The sequence below is a fragment of the Phodopus roborovskii genome, unplaced genomic scaffold (assembly GCF_943737965.1).
Source record: "Phodopus roborovskii unplaced genomic scaffold, PHOROB, whole genome shotgun sequence".
In the NCBI taxonomy this organism is placed as follows: domain Eukaryota; kingdom Metazoa; phylum Chordata; class Mammalia; order Rodentia; family Cricetidae; genus Phodopus; species Phodopus roborovskii.
In genome coordinates, this window is record NW_026126460.1 from 6,663,176 (window position 1) to 6,681,146 (window position 17,971).

Below are 17,971 nucleotides of genomic sequence, written 5' to 3' on the forward strand. Positions count from 1 at the left end.
CCTGGCCAGACCCAAATTCCCAGATTCCCTGCCGACCTAGAGAGTAATAATTCTGATAATTTCTTTTTCAATGGGGACAGCTGTAAACACGGGTTCTCAAAAAAAAAAAAAAAAAAAAAAAAAAAAAAAAAAAGATTTTTCACAACCACAACCTGTGTCCAAATCCCCGCATTTGTTTTAGATACTATGCTCACTTTAAGAACAAGCTTTTTGAATCCTTTTATAATTAACATTGTAGAATGGAGGGGTGTGTGGATATGAAAATGAACATTTACGGGTGCTGGGGATACGCCGCTGCAAGTGGTGGACCTATTGAGACCAAGATTCCTCATTTTGAGTTTGTTTATACAGAGGCTTCCAGGATTAGTACTTTGACTTTTACTAATTTGGACACAGTGTCATAGGTTTCGTTTCTAGATATGTGTGCTAACCCTTCTTTCTGAATTGGTCAACTAGGCACTTTTGTAAAAATAAAACAGAAGGCAAAATATTTTACAAAGTAAAATACATTTTCAGCCATTAACTATTTTCTGATTTATATAGAAGAGACTTTTAAAAACTAAATCTTACACCATATGAAATCTGTAATTCTCACATGAATCTAGCCACATTTAGAGACTTAGCATTATTCACATTCCTACCATTAGCTCATATGGGGAAACGACAGGAAAACTTGACTGAGCCAAATGAGTAGCTCCATTTAAATTATACAGTGCTATTTATAAGCTACAGCACTTCACAGTTGCAGTTCTAATGGGTTAAATACTGCAGTTTTCAATTGCAGCTGCTATTCTGGATCTTTAGGACACAATCTTAGGAGACTTGTTAAGACTCAGTGTCAGGAGAAATCCATGCTTGTGGTACCCACTGAAGTTCTTCCTGAGCCTTCTGTATGACAGAGAACAGCTGGGCACATGCATCCTGCAAGTTGTCATTCACAATCACATGATCAAAAAACTGGCCAAATTGACTCTCCATTTTTTGGCCTAATTCCTCCATCTCTTGTAGGTCTTCATCCTTCAGGAGAGATTGAAAAATGTGAATAGCTCAGCTTGGGCAATAAGATACCAGGTTGTCAACGAGGCTTGGGGGGGGGGCACACACCTTTATAGCACTTGGGAGGCACAGACAGGCAGATCTTTGAGCTTGAGACCAACAAAAACACAATTTTAAAAGCCCTCAAGACTTAGAAAATAGTCTTTCATAACCACAGACTGTCAAAAAGTCAAACAGGAGAATCAAAGTTTCATAGCAATTGAAAAAATATGAAGAGAAGAATACTGAGAGATAAAGGATAATATAAAGATACTTTAGGTTTGCTTTTACAGGACATCCTAAATTGGAACAATATGGAGATTAGCAATTTCCCCCTGTGCAAGGAGGACATGAAGATCTGTGAAGCACTCATATTTTTATTTCAATTTTCAACTAAAAATATTTCACAGCATTATAAATATAGTCAATACATCCAGGTAGTGCACACCATCATTCCAAGAACGTGGGAGGCAGAGGCAAGTGGAACTCTGAGTTTGAGGCAGCCTGCTCTACAGAGCTAGTTCCAGAAAAGCCAGGGGTATACAAAGAAACCCTGTCTACACACACACACACACACACACACACACACACACACACACACACTCACTCAGGAATTAGTCTGCTTCTGCTCCCAAGTTCTGGTAGGATTAAAGGCATTATGTCACCACCATCTGGCTAAAAAAGGATGACTTATAAAGACATTACTCATTAAAACTTTTAAGGGAGTCTGTGGAAATAAGTGATTTTTTTATTCTTTTTAATTTCTGAAAGTGCTCCTGAGGACAGGGTCAAATAAAGACAGAAACAATGAAAAGTCCCCAGCCCAGTTCAGTTCCCCATCTTTCCACCTGGCCATAACTGAAAGTAACACCAGGATTTACACTTAATTTACCTTGAATTTCATGTCCACAAAGTAGTCAGTAATAATCTTAGCATTTTTCCGAGACTGCTTCATGTAACTCATGTTAGGTGGTTTGATAAATATGACATAAGGCTTCAGTTCATGGGTTCGAGTCAATTGAATATCCTACCCAGAAAAAATAAGGGCACAGTTAAAAGACAGACGAGAGCCAGCAAGATAGCTTAGCCAGCAGAAGTGCCTGCCATACAAGCCTGCTGAGCCCTTTCTGATCCCTGGAACCCACCGAACAAGATAGAACTGACCCTTGAAAATTGTTCTCTGGCTTCTACATGAGCACGTTCAAATACACATCATCCACTTTTTAAAAACTGAATAGAAGTCCTAGCTTCCTATAGCCAATCTGAGCATATTTCCATGTGTCCCCAAGTTCTCAATTATAAAATCAAAACAATATAATAATAAATATGGCTCTAGAATCAAAGTTAGAATCCTAGCCCTTCCCCTTTCTAGCTAGGACTAGCTATTGAGTTATTGAAATACATCTTATATATGACAAAATGCTGTTTACTGAGAGTAGGCCCCATGTATGACCTCATATGACAACAACAGAAAAATTCAGGAAAGGTCCATTTGCCTACACTTCCCTTTCCTCTAGCTGGTACCTCACATTGGACACCACTTTCATCTTCATGCCCCCAACTCTGATTCAGGAAAAACAAATTGCTTTCCCCTTATTTTCTTTATCATACAAAGTCCATTCTTAAATGAATAAAGAAAATTCAAGGAGCAGGAAAACTGGGCCTACACAAATATCGAGCATACCTTTGCTCTTTTCACATGTGGATCAGGTATGTAGCACGTTTGTGCTTACATCGGGCATTACCTTTTGTGTAAAACAATCTCTTCCTCCACAAATTTCCTTGACAAGTCTGTGGTCAGTGTCAGAGCAGGAAAGAGTGGGACTTTTTTTTTTTTTAATGGCTATTCACTCAAGCTCTGGTTCTGGGTGAAGTAAGACTTCCTCTCCAACTAAAAGCAGAATTTTGCCAATTTATATTTTAAGGAATAACCTGGCCCTGAGATGGGAGAGGTGGTCTTCCTCTTAAAAGTCTAGCTTGATGGGAGATGTCATTCTGTAAATATGTTTCTCATACTGGTTAATGAATAAGCACTGTTGGCCAATAGGAAAGCAAGATAGGCAGGACTAGGAAAGAGGAAGTAGTAAGGAGGAGTCAACATGGAGAGCTGGGGGGGGGGAGGGAGGAGGAGCAGAACACCAGCCCGCTCTCTGGTAAGATGAGACCACGTGGAAATACTTAGGTTATTAAAAATGGGTTAATAATTAAGACAGAGCTAGCCGATAAGAAACTAGTAACTGGCCAACAGCATTTATATCAAATACAAAGTCTCTATTTGTTAATTGGGGCTGGCGCTACGATGAGTCCAGGCCGGCAGGAAAAACCTTACTCCTTACACTAGCTGAATAAAATGTCTCAATTACAGCCTGGGGCATATGAACAACATAGATTACATTACATGCATTTGTGACTTTAGGGTGATGGGAAATATTCTACCCCAGACCCACCTGAGGCTCCAAATCCATGACACAGATCTTCCCTTCATCAAGGACGGCATGCACAGCATTCACACTAGTTCCATACAGGTGGCCTTTGTACTCACCATACTCCAGCATCCTGTAAGAGTAAGACAAAGGAAACAATTCTCCACAAGTAAAATATTAGTGGTAGTAATATGAATTGTGTTCCTTAGGTTTTTTGTTGTTGCCATTGTTGTTTTTGCCAACTTGACGTAAGCTAGAGTTGCCTGGGAAAAGAGAATCTCAGTTGAGTGATGGCTCACATCAGGTTACCTTTTGGCAAGTTTGTGATGGTTTTTTCTAAATTAATGATTGATACAGGAGGGCCCAGCCCACTACAGGTGGTGTAATTCTGAGCAGATGGCCCTGGGTTGTATAAGGACTGTAGCTGAGCAAGCCAGGAGGAACAAGCAAGTAAGCAGCATTCCTCCACGGCTTCTCCTTTAGCTCCTGCCTCCAAGTTTACATCTTGATTTCCTGTCCAGACTTTCCTCAGTGATCCCCTATGACGTGGATATGTAAGCCAAATAAACCCTTTCCTCCCCAACCTACTCTGGTCATAGCAATAGAAAGCAAATTAGAACACAAATGTGAACTCCAACAGGATGGAATACATGGATATTGCCAGTACAGAATGGATATTCATCAAGAGGGGAAAAAAAATAGAAAACCAAAGACTTAACTACTTCAAATTCTCTGAAGCTTGCAGCTCAAGTCTGCCCCCTCTTCAAACCTGATTACTTGGCTCTAGAACATCAATGCATGTTCCTTTTTCTTCACAAATGAGGGGTCGCTGCTGACAGCTTTGGTTAATGCACAAATATGGACTACTCTCAAACAGCCAGAAGGAAAAACTGGCTTCCCAACCTTACCTGTGTCCATACATGAGGCTTTCAAATGTTTCTTTTGACACGTAGTGATACTCACGTCCATCCACTTCATAGCTCTTTGGTGAACGGGTGGTATCTACCAGAGAAGAGAACAAAATTTTTCAGAATCTTCTAAATATTTTGATTTGTTACAAATGTATACTTGCATAGAGATTCTCTTTTAAAAACAAATAAATGAATGCATAGACAAGATGCTGGAACCAACATGATAAGAATTGGTGATAAAGAGCCGGGTGGTGGCACATGCCTTTAATCCCAGCACTTGGGAGGCAGAGGCAGGTAAATCTCTGTGAGTTCAAGGCCAGCCTTGTCTACAAAGTGACACAGAGAAATCCTGTCTCAAAAAACAAACAAATAAACAAACAAAATTAGTGATAAAGTGAGAGCTCCTATGTCAAATTCCACCAATTACAAACCTTTATTGGTTGCTCATAGTGTGGAAAAGACTGTATCAGAAATATCAGACAGGGAATTACCTGTTGTTATTTCAAAACAGGCAATACTGAACTAAATTCAAGGCCTAAAATGCATATATGGTCCCTCATGGCAGTATCAGCAACATCTTCTGTTTAGATAATACACTTGTCTCATTTTATCTCTCACACAGCTCTCCAGGTACATTATGAGTCCTGAGTAACTGAGCCATTTGTTCACATTCAGAAGACTACTGCTACCTCCTAGACTGCTTTTTATCACACCACATTGTCTCAGGTTTGACAGAGAGAAAAAACCCATGGCATTCTGAAGTCTTAGTAATTCATTAATACCAAGTAGGAGGCTTTGGAGATTAAAAAGGCGGGGGGGGGGGGATTGGCCAAGTCTGGGTTCAATTTGATTATTTGATGTGGCCTCTTTAATTAGACCCCTCGATTTTATCTTTCAGTGGCATCTGGTACAGGATACACAAGTTCCCCCAAATACCTAATAGGGTTTATTTATTGTCCATTTGTTCAACCAATACATACTATGTGCCTACTGTATTCCAGGTATTAGTGTGGGTTCTGGAACTCAAGAATAATACACAAGTCTAATTCTGTGTCCTACATGCTATAATGCTTGTGGTTCCATATTCTCTGTTGCAACAAATTCCCTACTGAACAGTTTCAAAAATGAACACCTTGTGTTATGTACTACATGCTGGTAAATCAACAAAATTATTAAAACAAATATAGGTAGAACTATTTAAGGACCAGTTCTTACACTTTTACAACAAAGGTAACAAGTAACAACAGTACATCCACAGACAAAGTTTTACCAAAACATGAGCCACCAGGAAAGGAAAACCAACATACGTGGCACAGCGCTTTGGAAACAGCTGGGATTAAGCCCGATGAGTTGTCGTCTCAGTTCATTGACTCCAACGCCAGAAGGCCCTAAACACACACAGTCATAGCAGAGATAATTAGAGATGGTCACACAGGGTTACGTCCTCAGCCACTCTGTCCCAGGCACTTGAGAGTCAATGCTGTTTAAGGAAATTCTGTCGTAACCCTTCTTATGAACTGAAACAAACAAGAAAGCTCTTGAGAATGTTCCAGGTGACCTGTGAAGCATCTAACATCACTCTAATATTCAGAGACGGGGTGTGAAATCACAGGGACCTGCCATCCCAGAAATTCTACTACATCTGATATTCTGTTCTGAGACTTTACGGGGCTGAGACAAGACCCTTCTTTAAATAAAGTCACAATCAGAATGCAGCGCTGTCCCCCACAATTGCTGTAACATTTCTACTAGGTGGTTGAGTAAGCATCCTCTTGTCCTATGGGAGGAGGGACTAGGCCTCGAACCTACACATTTACACAGGCCCACACGTAGAAGAGCACCACACTTGGAATAAGGCCCTGCTGTTCTACCTGAAAATACAAAAGGATTTTATAATTTCATTTTACAGTCTGTACTACAAATAATGTAGCTGGGGTGGCTGCCAGGCCTGTTTTGCTCTGCCAGTGCTCCATTGCTCGACCGCAACTCAATAAGCCACAGTGGCAGTGAGTTATCATGTTGTATTGCTTCAGGGAGCCAGCTCTGCAGAGATCTTAGTCACATGACCAGATCACCAGACCCTTTAGTATCAAAGCTACATCCAGGAGATTTAGACACTTTCTAAAGAAAATGGCTAAACATTTCTTAGAGAAATGGATGTTTTTCTAATATGGAGTAGTGATACGGGTAGGACCCACCCATGCTTGTAGACCAAATTCTAGACAGATAAAAGTTAATACATGGGTTCTTACACATCATCGCATACCATGTTCAACTGTAGATCAAAGTATAAGAGGAGCATAGAAGGCAAAGAAAGCTTGCCTTTGAAAGCTTTTTTCTAAATACAACAGGCTTTCATAGGGGTCTGTCTATAAAAAGTTCTACTTTTAGTGATTGTCAACACAAAACACTAAATCTAGAAGGACAACTTCCCGGGGGCTGAGTAGAGCGCACGACAGGCCATACCCACAAGCACTATGAGGCGGGGCTTGTCTGCTGGCTGCCGCTGGTACCTCACCACCTCCTCATAAGGGGCTCCCACTGCACTGTAGCAGCTGCAGGAGCAATCCATGTTGGCATGCAGCTGGCTGAAGTGGGACTTCCTGCGGCAGAGGCGCATGCTGCGGCGGAAACCGGCTGAAGTAGGAGGAAATGCACAAACTGTCAGAGGCAGGACAGGACAGGACAGATAGACACCCGCTTTAAGAAGGTATGGTGGTGCACCCTTTAATCCCAGCACTCGGGAGGCAGAGGCAGGCGGGTTTCTGTGAATTCAAGGCCAGCCTGATCTACAAAGTCACAAAGTGTTCCAGGACATCCACATAGTGAGAACTTGTCTCAAAACAAAACAAACCTAAACAAAATAGAAGAAGCAGATAGTGTATCCTAGGTGCTAATGATATAGTGAGCAAACTAATCCAGGTCATAGTCTCCTGATCATGGAGACTATGGCTGAGTACATCAGAGCCAAGATGTTGTCTGTAGTATAGAACAAGTCCCAAGAGATAGAAAAGGGGCTGTGCTCCAAAGAGTTGAGACTTGGGAAGAGCTACAAGGCATTGTGCAACAGGAAGGTGGTGAAAACCAGTGTTGAGGAAGGAGCCAAAGCCAGATCACACAGAGCCTTCATGCTGTGTTGGGTGGTGGCTAATGTGTAAGAGAAGCCTTTGAACAGTGAGGCTGGGACCTCTATGTTTCTGGAAGATTCCTTAGGTTGCTAAAGAGAGGATGCAAACTGTAATAAGAGGAGAGCAGTTAAGAACCTCCTGCAATAGCTCTGAGGCAACAGCCCCAGGGCTAGGGGGCAGGTCAGTGGACGTTGTGGAGATGCTGCCTCAGTCTGTTATGGTGGTGGCCTGGCACAGTGCTCAGCACCAGCTCAGCTGGCCAGGCCACCACTGTCTACAGATTCACAATCTTGGAGCAGCCACATACTCTGTTCAGCCTTACTTAATGACACTGAGATTCATCATTCTGAAAGCGAGGCACAAAGGCAGGCCCTTGTGTCTTCATGCTCCTCTGAGATCCCAAAGTGCACCCAGGTCTGGGGCCAACCTTCTAGATTGTAGACTGCAGCTCTGTGCCTCTCTTCTGCCTTGTGAAAAAGGGAGGTCAGGGTGGTTTTAACTGGGGAGGCCTGCTCCTTTAGTGAGATGACAAGAGTCTAGAAATGTGGGCATAAAATATGCTTTAGTAGCCATGAAAATGATCTCTTTAGAGTAAGATAGGTTATAGAACAATTGGGTGGGCATTGAGCAGATGTATGTTTGACAAATAATTAAAAGACATCCAGTACATTTAGATGAGTAACAACCTTGGTGAGGAAAAGCAGACAGAGGGGAGTCAGAACAAGAAACAGTTTGTAGAGATTTCTCAGCAAAGGCTTTCAAGAAGGCGCCCAGATAGGGAATAGCACTTACAAGAGCAAACACGCACCTCTTATCAGCTGTCACCTACCAATATAGAACTTCTGTCCGTTGCCAACAAACTCCTCTTTAGCTGGAACACAGAGAATGGAGAGAATGTGAGGACACAGACAGTAGTACAACAAGCAAATGCACAGCCTCGACTTCCGGTTTCAATGACACTTTCGGCAGAAAGCAGGTCAGCTGACTTCACCCTTGGGCAGCGTGCTAGGAGGGCTCTCTGCACTTTCTGCCCCAATGCCCTTATGCACTCTCTTTAGCATTGCATCTTAGGATTTGTCTAGAACGACTGAGACTAGAAAGCTATTTTAGGCTTGATTGAGGTTGTAAGAAAGAAGCTGGACCCTGTACACACCTATAATCCCAACACTCAGGAGGACCACAATTTTGTGTCAAGATTGAGCCTTATATTGAGAACTGGTCTTTAAAAAGAACAAAAACCAAGATACTGACTTATAGTAAAAACATTAATGCTGGTTATACATTTCCAAATGTTCTATAAAAGTTGATGTTACAAAATACAAACAAACAAACAACTAACCCAACAAGTTGACTTTGGCTTTCACCTGAAGATAGTGGTCTTATGGGCCCTATAATAATGCTGTTGAGGTACTTTTGATGAAAACAGCCAGCACAGGCTCACAAGGAATGGTCCTATTGGGAGGTATGGCCTTGTTGGCATAGTTGTGGCTTTATTGGAGGAAATGTGCCACTGGGGATGGGCTTTGAGGTTTCAAATGCTTGAGTAAGGCCCAGTGTCTCCTTATTCCTGCTGATCCATATGTAGAATTCTCAGCTACTTCTCCAGCTCAATGTCTGCCTGCAGGTTGCCATGGTTTCCCACCATGACAAAAATGGACCAGAGCTCTGAAACTGTAAGCCAGCCTCAACTAAATATTTTCTCTATGACTTGCTATGGCCATGATGTCTTCTCATAGTAATAGAAACCCTAACTAAGACAGCTGTGATGGACAGTTTAAATGGTCAGTGAGACAATCTAGAGTCACCTGGGAAGACAACTCAGGAAGGAACTGTCAAGGTCATACAGGCCTGCAGGCACATCTGTGGGGGCAATCTTCATTACATTAACTGAGGTGAGGAAACCCACCCATTTGGGTAACACTATTCCCTGGGTTTGGGTCCCAGACTATATAAGAATGGAGAATGTGATCTGAGGACGTGCATTTATTTTCTCTCTGCTCTTGACTGTAGATGTGACTAGCTGCTTTAGGTTCCTGCCTTAACATCCCCACAATGATACACTGCAATGTAGAAGTGTAAGATAAACAGCCCCTGTGTCCCTGAAGTTGCTTCTGTCAGGATACTCTCTCACAGAAACAGGGAATACAGTTAGGACAAAAGTTTTACTGGGTTTTTATTGCCTCCTGTAAAATGTGGTTTGTTCATTCTATAAAGTTGGCACTTGCTCTATGGTGGCCGGGAATACCCAAGACAAAGGAAGGGAGGGTACCCAAACCTCACAGTCTCTAGGACTGACTATTTCTGCTTCTACTTGGAACTCAAAACAGGCAGTTTTGAGTTATTTTTATTTAAACCCTCTTGCAATTTAAACAGATCTGTGGTATAATGAATAACAAGCATGTGTTTATAGGATAAACTCACATATACAACCCTATTTCTTTAACCTTCATTTGAAGACTTGTTTTGTTGTTGTTTCTTTCTTTCTTTCTTTCTTTCTTTTTTTTTTTATGACAAGGCCTCAAGTAGTCTAGGCTGGCATCAAATTTGCTATGTAGCTGAGGATGACCTTGAACTCACAATCCTCCTGCTGCTGCCACCCGAGTGCTGAAATTATAGGCATATGCTACTGTCCCTGGCTTTAAGAAGGCATTTTAAGATACGAAGAGGACACCAGGGGCTGGAGAAATGGCTCCATGGGTAACAGAGCCTGCCTCTCTTCCAAAGGACTTGAGTTTGATTCTTCACCTATGTTGGTATCTCACAACCACCTGTAACTCTAGCTCCAAGAGATTTAACGCCCTCTTCCGGCCTCCACAGTCACCCATGTATACATGGCATAAGCTCACATAAGCACATGCACATAAATAAAAATGAAAATAAATCTGAAAAAAAGAAAATAGTATTAATCCCATCTCCTAATGATTAGTCACCTTTTCTACATTATATAAATATGCTCACAAGGAAATCTCACTAACGTATAGCTTATCGCCTTCATCACTCATTTAAAGTTTCACTCTGTGAAACCGGATAGTTACTGATCTGGCCCTTAAAAGTTACCTCTTCTCAGAAATTATGCTACCACCTTACAGTGGTGAAAGACCTTGAGCGTAGCACTTCATGGTAGATGCAGGAGGCAAGGAACACTTACCTTCTGCAAGTTCCTCTGGGTATTAGAGCAAGTACAGAAAGAGACATGGAAATTAATCTTTGCAGAGATGGAGTTAACCATTAACTAAAAGTGAACGACACATCAGGAAAGTCGTGTCACCATCAGCAAAAACTATAACGTGACAAGGCAGATGAAAAACACACAGTTGGGACTCAGAAACTTGTTTGATCTGACTCTACTGTTTTGCCACAGTCACTTGTCCTGCAAGTTGTGTGTCAAGACTGTCCCTGAAGGTGTTGCTTATCCTTGAAGACTACTGAATGGCACAAAACTGTACTTTAAAGAAAATATACGAAGGCAATGGCCTTGAGCCTTCTCTCTCCTCTCCCGCAGCCACATTGCCACATTCCTGGGAAGGGTGTTAGTTAGGTGGATGGGCAGACTCTACAGCAGCTTGATGTCATCATTCCTCCACCCTGGCTAGCCTAACCCGGGGCAGCAGGGTAGGGGTACTGTCTGAACACAAAGCAAACTGTTGGGGTATTTTTGCGTGTTGTTATCTAGACATATTCAAGTGGCTGAATTTTCTGCTGCTGCTGTTACATGGTTTTTCTAGTTAAGTAGGCTGTATCACTGCCTCCTGGAGAAATTCAAGAAGGTCACATTATATGTCACCCAGAGGCAGAGATGGAAGCCGAAGAGCCAGAACTAGTCACCAAGTTATCCAAGCAATAAGAGTATCACCGACTGCCAAGGGTGATCTACTCAGAAAACATGCCAGCTGGGCACTAACTATCCCTTAACTGAGCTCTTAGGTCAAATTAAAAAGCACCTCAAGGGAGCTTTGGGTTAGCTGCATGCTTTCCTTAGTAGTGCAGGTCTTAGAGAGCCAGCAGCTGGCCGCCACCTTGTGAAAGATGTCACAACCACAACTCCAGCTAATGCTCCTGTATATAGTGCTTTCTGTATGCTTGGCTCTGTTCTGAACGGCCTACTCGTGTAGTGTTGCTCATTCGAGAGATGTGGAACCTGAAGGTCAAAGAGGAGGAGGGCCATCGAGCCCCTCTCCACAATGCCACCTCTCCTTTCACAGATCCTGTGAGTACCTCTGGGTCCCAGGTATAGCTTTGGAGGGCAGAGCATTTTTCAGAAAAAAAAAATGATGAGATGACTAGAGTAAGGATGAATATAATCTAAAATTGTTAAAATGAAGTCAACCACAAACTCTGAGCCAAGTACAGAAAATTAAATTATACATAATGAGCCAATCAGCTGATGGAAAACAGGCATTAGAAGGGGAAAAAAAACATAAGTGGGAAATCAATAAGTGGTTCACAATTTCTTCTGTCTTCATGCTATCTTTAATGATGAATACTTATAGAGACCTCTGTATTCTTTTTTTTTTTTAAAGATTTACTTAATTATATATATGAACGCTTGCTCGCATGTATGCATGTACACCACGTGCATGACTATTGCCTGTGAAAGCCAGAAGAGGGCATCAGGTTCCCTGGAACTGGAATTACAGATGGGTGTGAGTCACCATATGGGTGACAGGAATTGAACTCCTCTGTAAGAGCAGCCAGTGCTCTTAACCACTAAGACATCTCTCTGGCCCCAGATCCCTGTATGTGTAAGAAATGAACTCATAGGAGAAATAATCTATCACACATCTAATTTTTAAAGACTGATACAATGTCCTACCTTTTCTGCTGAGGAAATCTTTAAACAAAACCATTCATATTTGAGAAGTATACATATCATAATGTAAATTTTTGGACATGGTTTTTCCAGCATGAAGAAACTGTAGAGACTGTTATCTACTTCACGTGACAGAGCACTGGCTTTAAAAGCAGTGAGAGGGCTACTGGATATTTCCCGTAGAAGTGCAGAAGAGAAAAGAGCAAAGGGACAGGTGGATTTCAACATTCAAGTGCTCAGTGATGACAGACTAGTTTATGCATGCGTGATAAAACCGCCTCAGTTAAAGTAGAGGCAGGACACCAAAAACTTTAGACTGATGAATAGGACAGCTGGGGATCAAGTGAGTAGCAACCCAGACAGGTTGCCCATTTAAACCCAGGAACCATGCTGTAGGATCTACTCTGCTACTAATGAAGTCAATGGTAATTTGAAGAATAGATGATGGGAAGTGCCTTAATTATTACAAGTAATGTATTAACAAGAATAGAAAACTTACTCTTCATAAACATTGGACTTCCCATCTTATTTACTGTTCTTGTGAAATAGAGTGTGAAAATAAAAGCTTCAGTAACTACAAAGAAATGTCTCTATTCTAAGTGTCTTCCACCAGAATGACTGCCTTCATTTTGTGTGAGTGTGTGTGTGTGTGTGTGTGTGTGTGTGTGTGTGTGTGTGTGTGTGTGCAGGCACACATTCTTGAGAGGGGATGTGTGTCACAGTCACATGTGTAAGTATGAGTACAACCTGGTGTGTCGGTCCTCACCTTCCACCCTGTTTGAAACAGTGCCTTTCAGTCCTCCGCTGTCTGTGCCAGCCAGCTGGCCTGCAAGCTTCCAGTGATCCCTTTGTCTCTGCCTCACGCTGCAGCATAGGAGCACCCTGATTACAGACGCACACCGCTGTGCCTGGCTTTCCATGAGCCATAGGGATTCAAACCTAGATCCTCACACTTATGTGGCAAGTACTTCATCCATGAAGCCATCTCCCCCACCTTCTATACATATGAATTACAAAAGTTTACATCACTATTGTGTATTAAAGAGATACTTACTTGTAACTATAGTTATTGTTGCCCAGTGGGAACACATGGGGGTCTAGAGACAGCCCTTCATAGTGCAGGCTGATTGCATGCACTGTAGGACTCTGGCATTCCTCATCCTGCCAGCCAAAGGATGCTACTGCTCTCAATGCATGCAACAATCAAAAAGCGTCCCACAGAAATCCAGCTGCACCCCCATCCCTAGTACAGCCCTGGTCCTACGAGAAGCAACTGATTAGGTGAAAATTATAGTATCTCATATATAAATATAGCTTCAGTTCATTTCTGAGGCCTGAAATGTATTTGGAGATATGTATAGGTAATAAACAGCTACTGTAGTGAGACAAATGAACCTAGCTATCCATCTCACGTGGTTTTATATTATCATTATTTTACTGCCTCATTAAAACAGTTACTGTCTTATACCCCTAGATATCTTTAAATTATACCAAAACATGAAATATACATTTACAAGTTAGTACTAAAAATGCGTTTTTTAACTTACCAGATTCAAAAGTTTCTTCATCTGTGGTTTTCAGTGAAGGTGAAAAGCAAAATTATCATTACATGACTGTCCTCACCAAGTCTACATGTCAGCAGAGTAAGCCTGTTCTATGCTTTGCCCATGCACTGCTTTTAAGATGTTTTTATTAGATCAAGATCAAGTTACTGTAAGCTTTATGGCATACATAAATCTTAAATGATATAGATCACATTCAATAGTTGGCTTATGATAATCAAGAGGAATGCAGCACTAAATAAAGAAATAAAATAATGGGAGAGAAGGAAATACATTTAAAACATGGAACACCATAGGAAGCTCCTTCAGACTACAGGATCACAGGATGGCACAGGGGGCTGCTCCAGGGGTCACCAGTGTGGGAGATGTGTTCATTCTCTGCAGAGTCGAGGTCTCCCAGCCAGAGGGCATAGGAAGGAGAATGAATTAATGAATCACTGGCTTGAGTAAGAGTGTTCAAGTGATTGAGAGAGATGAGCTAATCCAACTCTCAGTTGTTGAAACAACTTTTGTTATTATTCCTTTAGTACTGTATGTGAGAGAGGGCAGACACGTGAGAGAGAGAGAGAAGGCAGGGAGAAGAACACACACTATTGCTTTTGTCTGTAAAGAGTGTTTAGAGGGACATTACATGTAACTGAGGGCCAGCAAGATGGCTCAGCAGGAAAAAAAAAAAAACTTGCTTGCACAAGTGAGGCAATCTGAGTTTGAGCACTGAAACCCAATTAAAGGTGAAAGAAAAGAACCAACTCCAAAAGTTGTCCTCGGGCCCCCACACACACCAGAACCATCACCACCTCCTCCATCTCCCCCTCCTCCATCTCCACCTGCACATCATCATCATTTCACAAAGGGGAATTGCACAGGGAAACACACAAGAGAGGAACAGCTAACTGAATATGCTTTTGTGAATTTTGAACTATGTCAATATATTCACTAATAGAATTTTAATTTAATTTACACTGTAAAAAGGAAACAAGTAGTACTTCAAGTTAAAAAAAATATTATGGTTCCTGGTTTGTTTGTTTGTTGTTTTAAGGTGTCCACATCATTCTGCAACTGGTCTCAGAAATATATAAATAAAATATTTCAAAACATTTCTCTCGTTACTAAATAGAATAGCCCATAACATCAATACAAATTCACCCATCAGAGTGGGGCAAGGTGGCTCGTGCCTATAATCCATGCACTCAGGAGGCTGAGTCATGAGGACAAACGAGCCTTAGAAGCCAGCCTAGACTAGGTGACGAGTACCAGGCCAGCCTGAGGTTGAGTGAGAGCCTGTCTCCAAAGAAAAACCCGTCTGTCAGACCAATGCCTCTCCAGCCAGTTTCCTCATAAAACCTAGAGGTTCAAGAGTCAGTCCTAGCACCACTGCTAAATTTGAGAAAAATCTTTTCAGAATTTACAAAACCCATCAAGTATAGAAGTAAAACTTATTACTGTCTGCCCAGACAAGAATCATTAAATCATTAAATAATAGCAAAAATGTATTTTGCATTTTAAATACTTGGTATCACACTCTTCGTCTATTCCACACGGAGCTGGGTGTTTCCTGTTGTCCTACCACCTCACTGGTTATCTGTGTCCTGAGATAAGTTCCGAGATGGCATCTTGGAGACACCCCTCGCTTTGCTTCTCCTTCTAAGTGTAGAGCCACAATAAAGGCACACGGGCAGGCTCATTTTACATCTCTTCCAGAGGAAGGGGCTGTGGCCCCTTGACACCTCTGCTTCTGGTCACCTAGAGCTGAGGTGCTTCCCCTTTCTTCCTGTGGTGACTCAATCAGGGGAATGTTACCTGCTTCCACACACTTCTCGTCGATCTTCATGTTATCTTCTACAAAAGAGCATAGACCGGGGACTCAGATGTGCCCACATTAAAAACAAAATCCTACTGGGGCTATGTCAACTAAATGCAGACCACCTTTCAGTATTACTCTTAGAATGACTGCTTCCTTGGAGAGAGAAACAGTTCTACTGTATCGGAGGGAAAAAACACGAGTTGTGAACAATAGGACATAAGACACTACACCTAGGCAGCGTCGGCCTTGCTCATAGTGCCCGCTGAAGTGTGCAGCCTGCTGGAAAAGGCATCAGCAGTGGTGCCCACCTCTGGATCCTGACTATTACAGTGCTGACTGGCCAGGCAAGTGCTCCCTCCAGTGCAACAGCAGCACACCTGTTTGGGGATAGCCAATTACTCTCTGATTGGATTTGAAACCTGTTGTGGGGAAAGAAATGCAAAACTGGTATCGACAGCCTGGATTGGATGTCATAGACCCTAGGACATAATTTACTATTGATATATGGCCAAACTGCCTTTTAAATATTTATGTTTGTACCCTAAGACTAGCGCTGCTATCATCTTGGCCAGAGAAGCTTCTTCTTGAAGTAGAAACACTATAGAGTCTCATCCCTGATCAAAAGGCAAATGTTATGTCCTTCATCGCAGCTGAGAAGGAGAGAGACAGACAGAAAGACCGCAACAATCAGAGAGCAAGGAGACAGAGACAGAGAGACAGAGACACACAAAGGGCAATCAGAGCCAGAGAGATACACAGCAATGAGAAAGGAGAAAGAAACAGAGAGACACACAAAGCAACGAAAGAAGAAAGAGAAAGGAGAGAGACAGAACTAACACGCTGGTGGCTAAATAAGAACAAATGGAAAGGTAATTCTCCAAGGTTCCATATAGCCCCCAACACAGGGTTCCCAAATGGAAGCTTGCATCTATAGACTACCTGTTTTCAATTTTAGAAACCATTAATTATCTTCTTCTGACCCTCAATTTTACATACATAGGATGAGAGTAACAATAATTTCCTTACAATGTCCCAAAGTTTGTATAAAACAGTTGAAACAAAACCCTCCTGGAGCTACAGAAACTGCTGACCTGAACAAGGGGAAGCTCATGGACCCCCGAACTGATAGCTGGGAAACTAGTATTGGACTGACTCAGACCCACGAATGTGGGTCTCAGTTAGAAGGCCTGGGCAATCTAAAGGACCTCTGACAGTGGAACCAGGATGTATCCCTGGTGCACAAAAGGACTTTGGGAGCACATTCCCCATGGAGGGATGCTCCCTTAACCTAGAGGCAGGAGGGAGGGCCCAGACCCTACTCCAAATGACTTGACAGATTTTGTTGACCCCTCCTGGAAGACATCACCCTCCCTGTGGAGTGTGTGTGGGGCAGAATGGGATGGGAGAGGGGTCAGGGGGACATGGGAAGGAGGGAGGGAGAGGGAACTGGGATTGATAAGTAAAATAAAAATGTGTGTGCGTGTGTGTGTGTGTGTGTGTGTGTGTGTGTGTGTGTAAAACAAAATAAAACCCTGCTGGACTTGACTCCCATGATCTCTTATGCTGTGCTCTGCTATACTCCAGAGCTATAAAATGATTTATAAACATCATGTTCTCCTCCTTGATCTCTCAGATCCAGATAATTACCCTTCTTGTGCTAAAACACTACCAGATATGCAGGGAAAGCTTCTCATAGCTGAGTGGAGCAGAAATGAATTTGGAAGGCTAGCAGAAATTCCTAGGAGCATTTGCAGATAAAGATATTTTCCTGAATCTGTTTCTTACCTTCTTCCATAGAGAATGCTGGAGACAGAGAGAGATAGAAAAAAAAAAAAAAGAATAATGGTTCACATTCTTGCTCTTTTTTTTTTTTCAGATTAATTTACTATAAGGAAAGGAAAACACCAACATTGCAATTAGTATTCATGATTCATGGAGATGCCTAATGACTGCTTTTCAGAAATGAATACATGTTCAAGAATGATTGGAAATGGGAATCTGTTTGCTTCTGGCAAATGCACTACCTGCCTTCCCAACATGCTCTGTAGGAATCATGTTCTTCTCAAGCCTGAGTTAGGATAGCGTATTATAGGGACTCAGTTCTAGGATTGAAGGAAGTGAGACAGTAGGGGAGGAGAGGGAAGGAGGGAGGACATGAAACAGGGATGACAAATGCATTACCATAAACAACTTTTTACTAATCATCATAATTCTAACATAGGAACAGAATTTTCAAAAACTCGATTAATTAAATGGCCTATGCCTCTTCACTAGTAACCTGTGCATGATACATGTTTC

General features: G+C 42.0%; 1 protein-coding gene across 1 annotated transcript in view; it reads right to left on the reverse strand.

Annotated features, from left to right (window-relative positions):
* Nucleotides 1-450: 450 nt before the first annotated feature.
* The window catches only part of Mpp4 (MAGUK p55 scaffold protein 4), a 36,157-nt gene continuing 18,636 nt past the window's right edge, over nt 451-17,971 (reverse strand). Inside the window, exons 11-21 of the mRNA XM_051190175.1 lie at nt 17,459-17,476; nt 15,670-15,708; nt 13,855-13,875; nt 10,646-10,660; nt 8,327-8,368; nt 6,836-7,006; nt 5,677-5,757; nt 4,367-4,460; nt 3,483-3,591; nt 1,928-2,062; nt 451-1,017 (exon numbers count right to left, since the gene is read on the reverse strand). Coding sequence (XP_051046132.1) covers nt 826-1,017; nt 1,928-2,062; nt 3,483-3,591; nt 4,367-4,460; nt 5,677-5,757; nt 6,836-7,006; nt 8,327-8,368; nt 10,646-10,660; nt 13,855-13,875; nt 15,670-15,708; nt 17,459-17,476 — 917 coding nt within the window. The 3' untranslated portion in view covers nt 451-825. The remainder of the gene's footprint in view (nt 1,018-1,927; nt 2,063-3,482; nt 3,592-4,366; nt 4,461-5,676; nt 5,758-6,835; nt 7,007-8,326; nt 8,369-10,645; nt 10,661-13,854; nt 13,876-15,669; nt 15,709-17,458; nt 17,477-17,971) is intronic.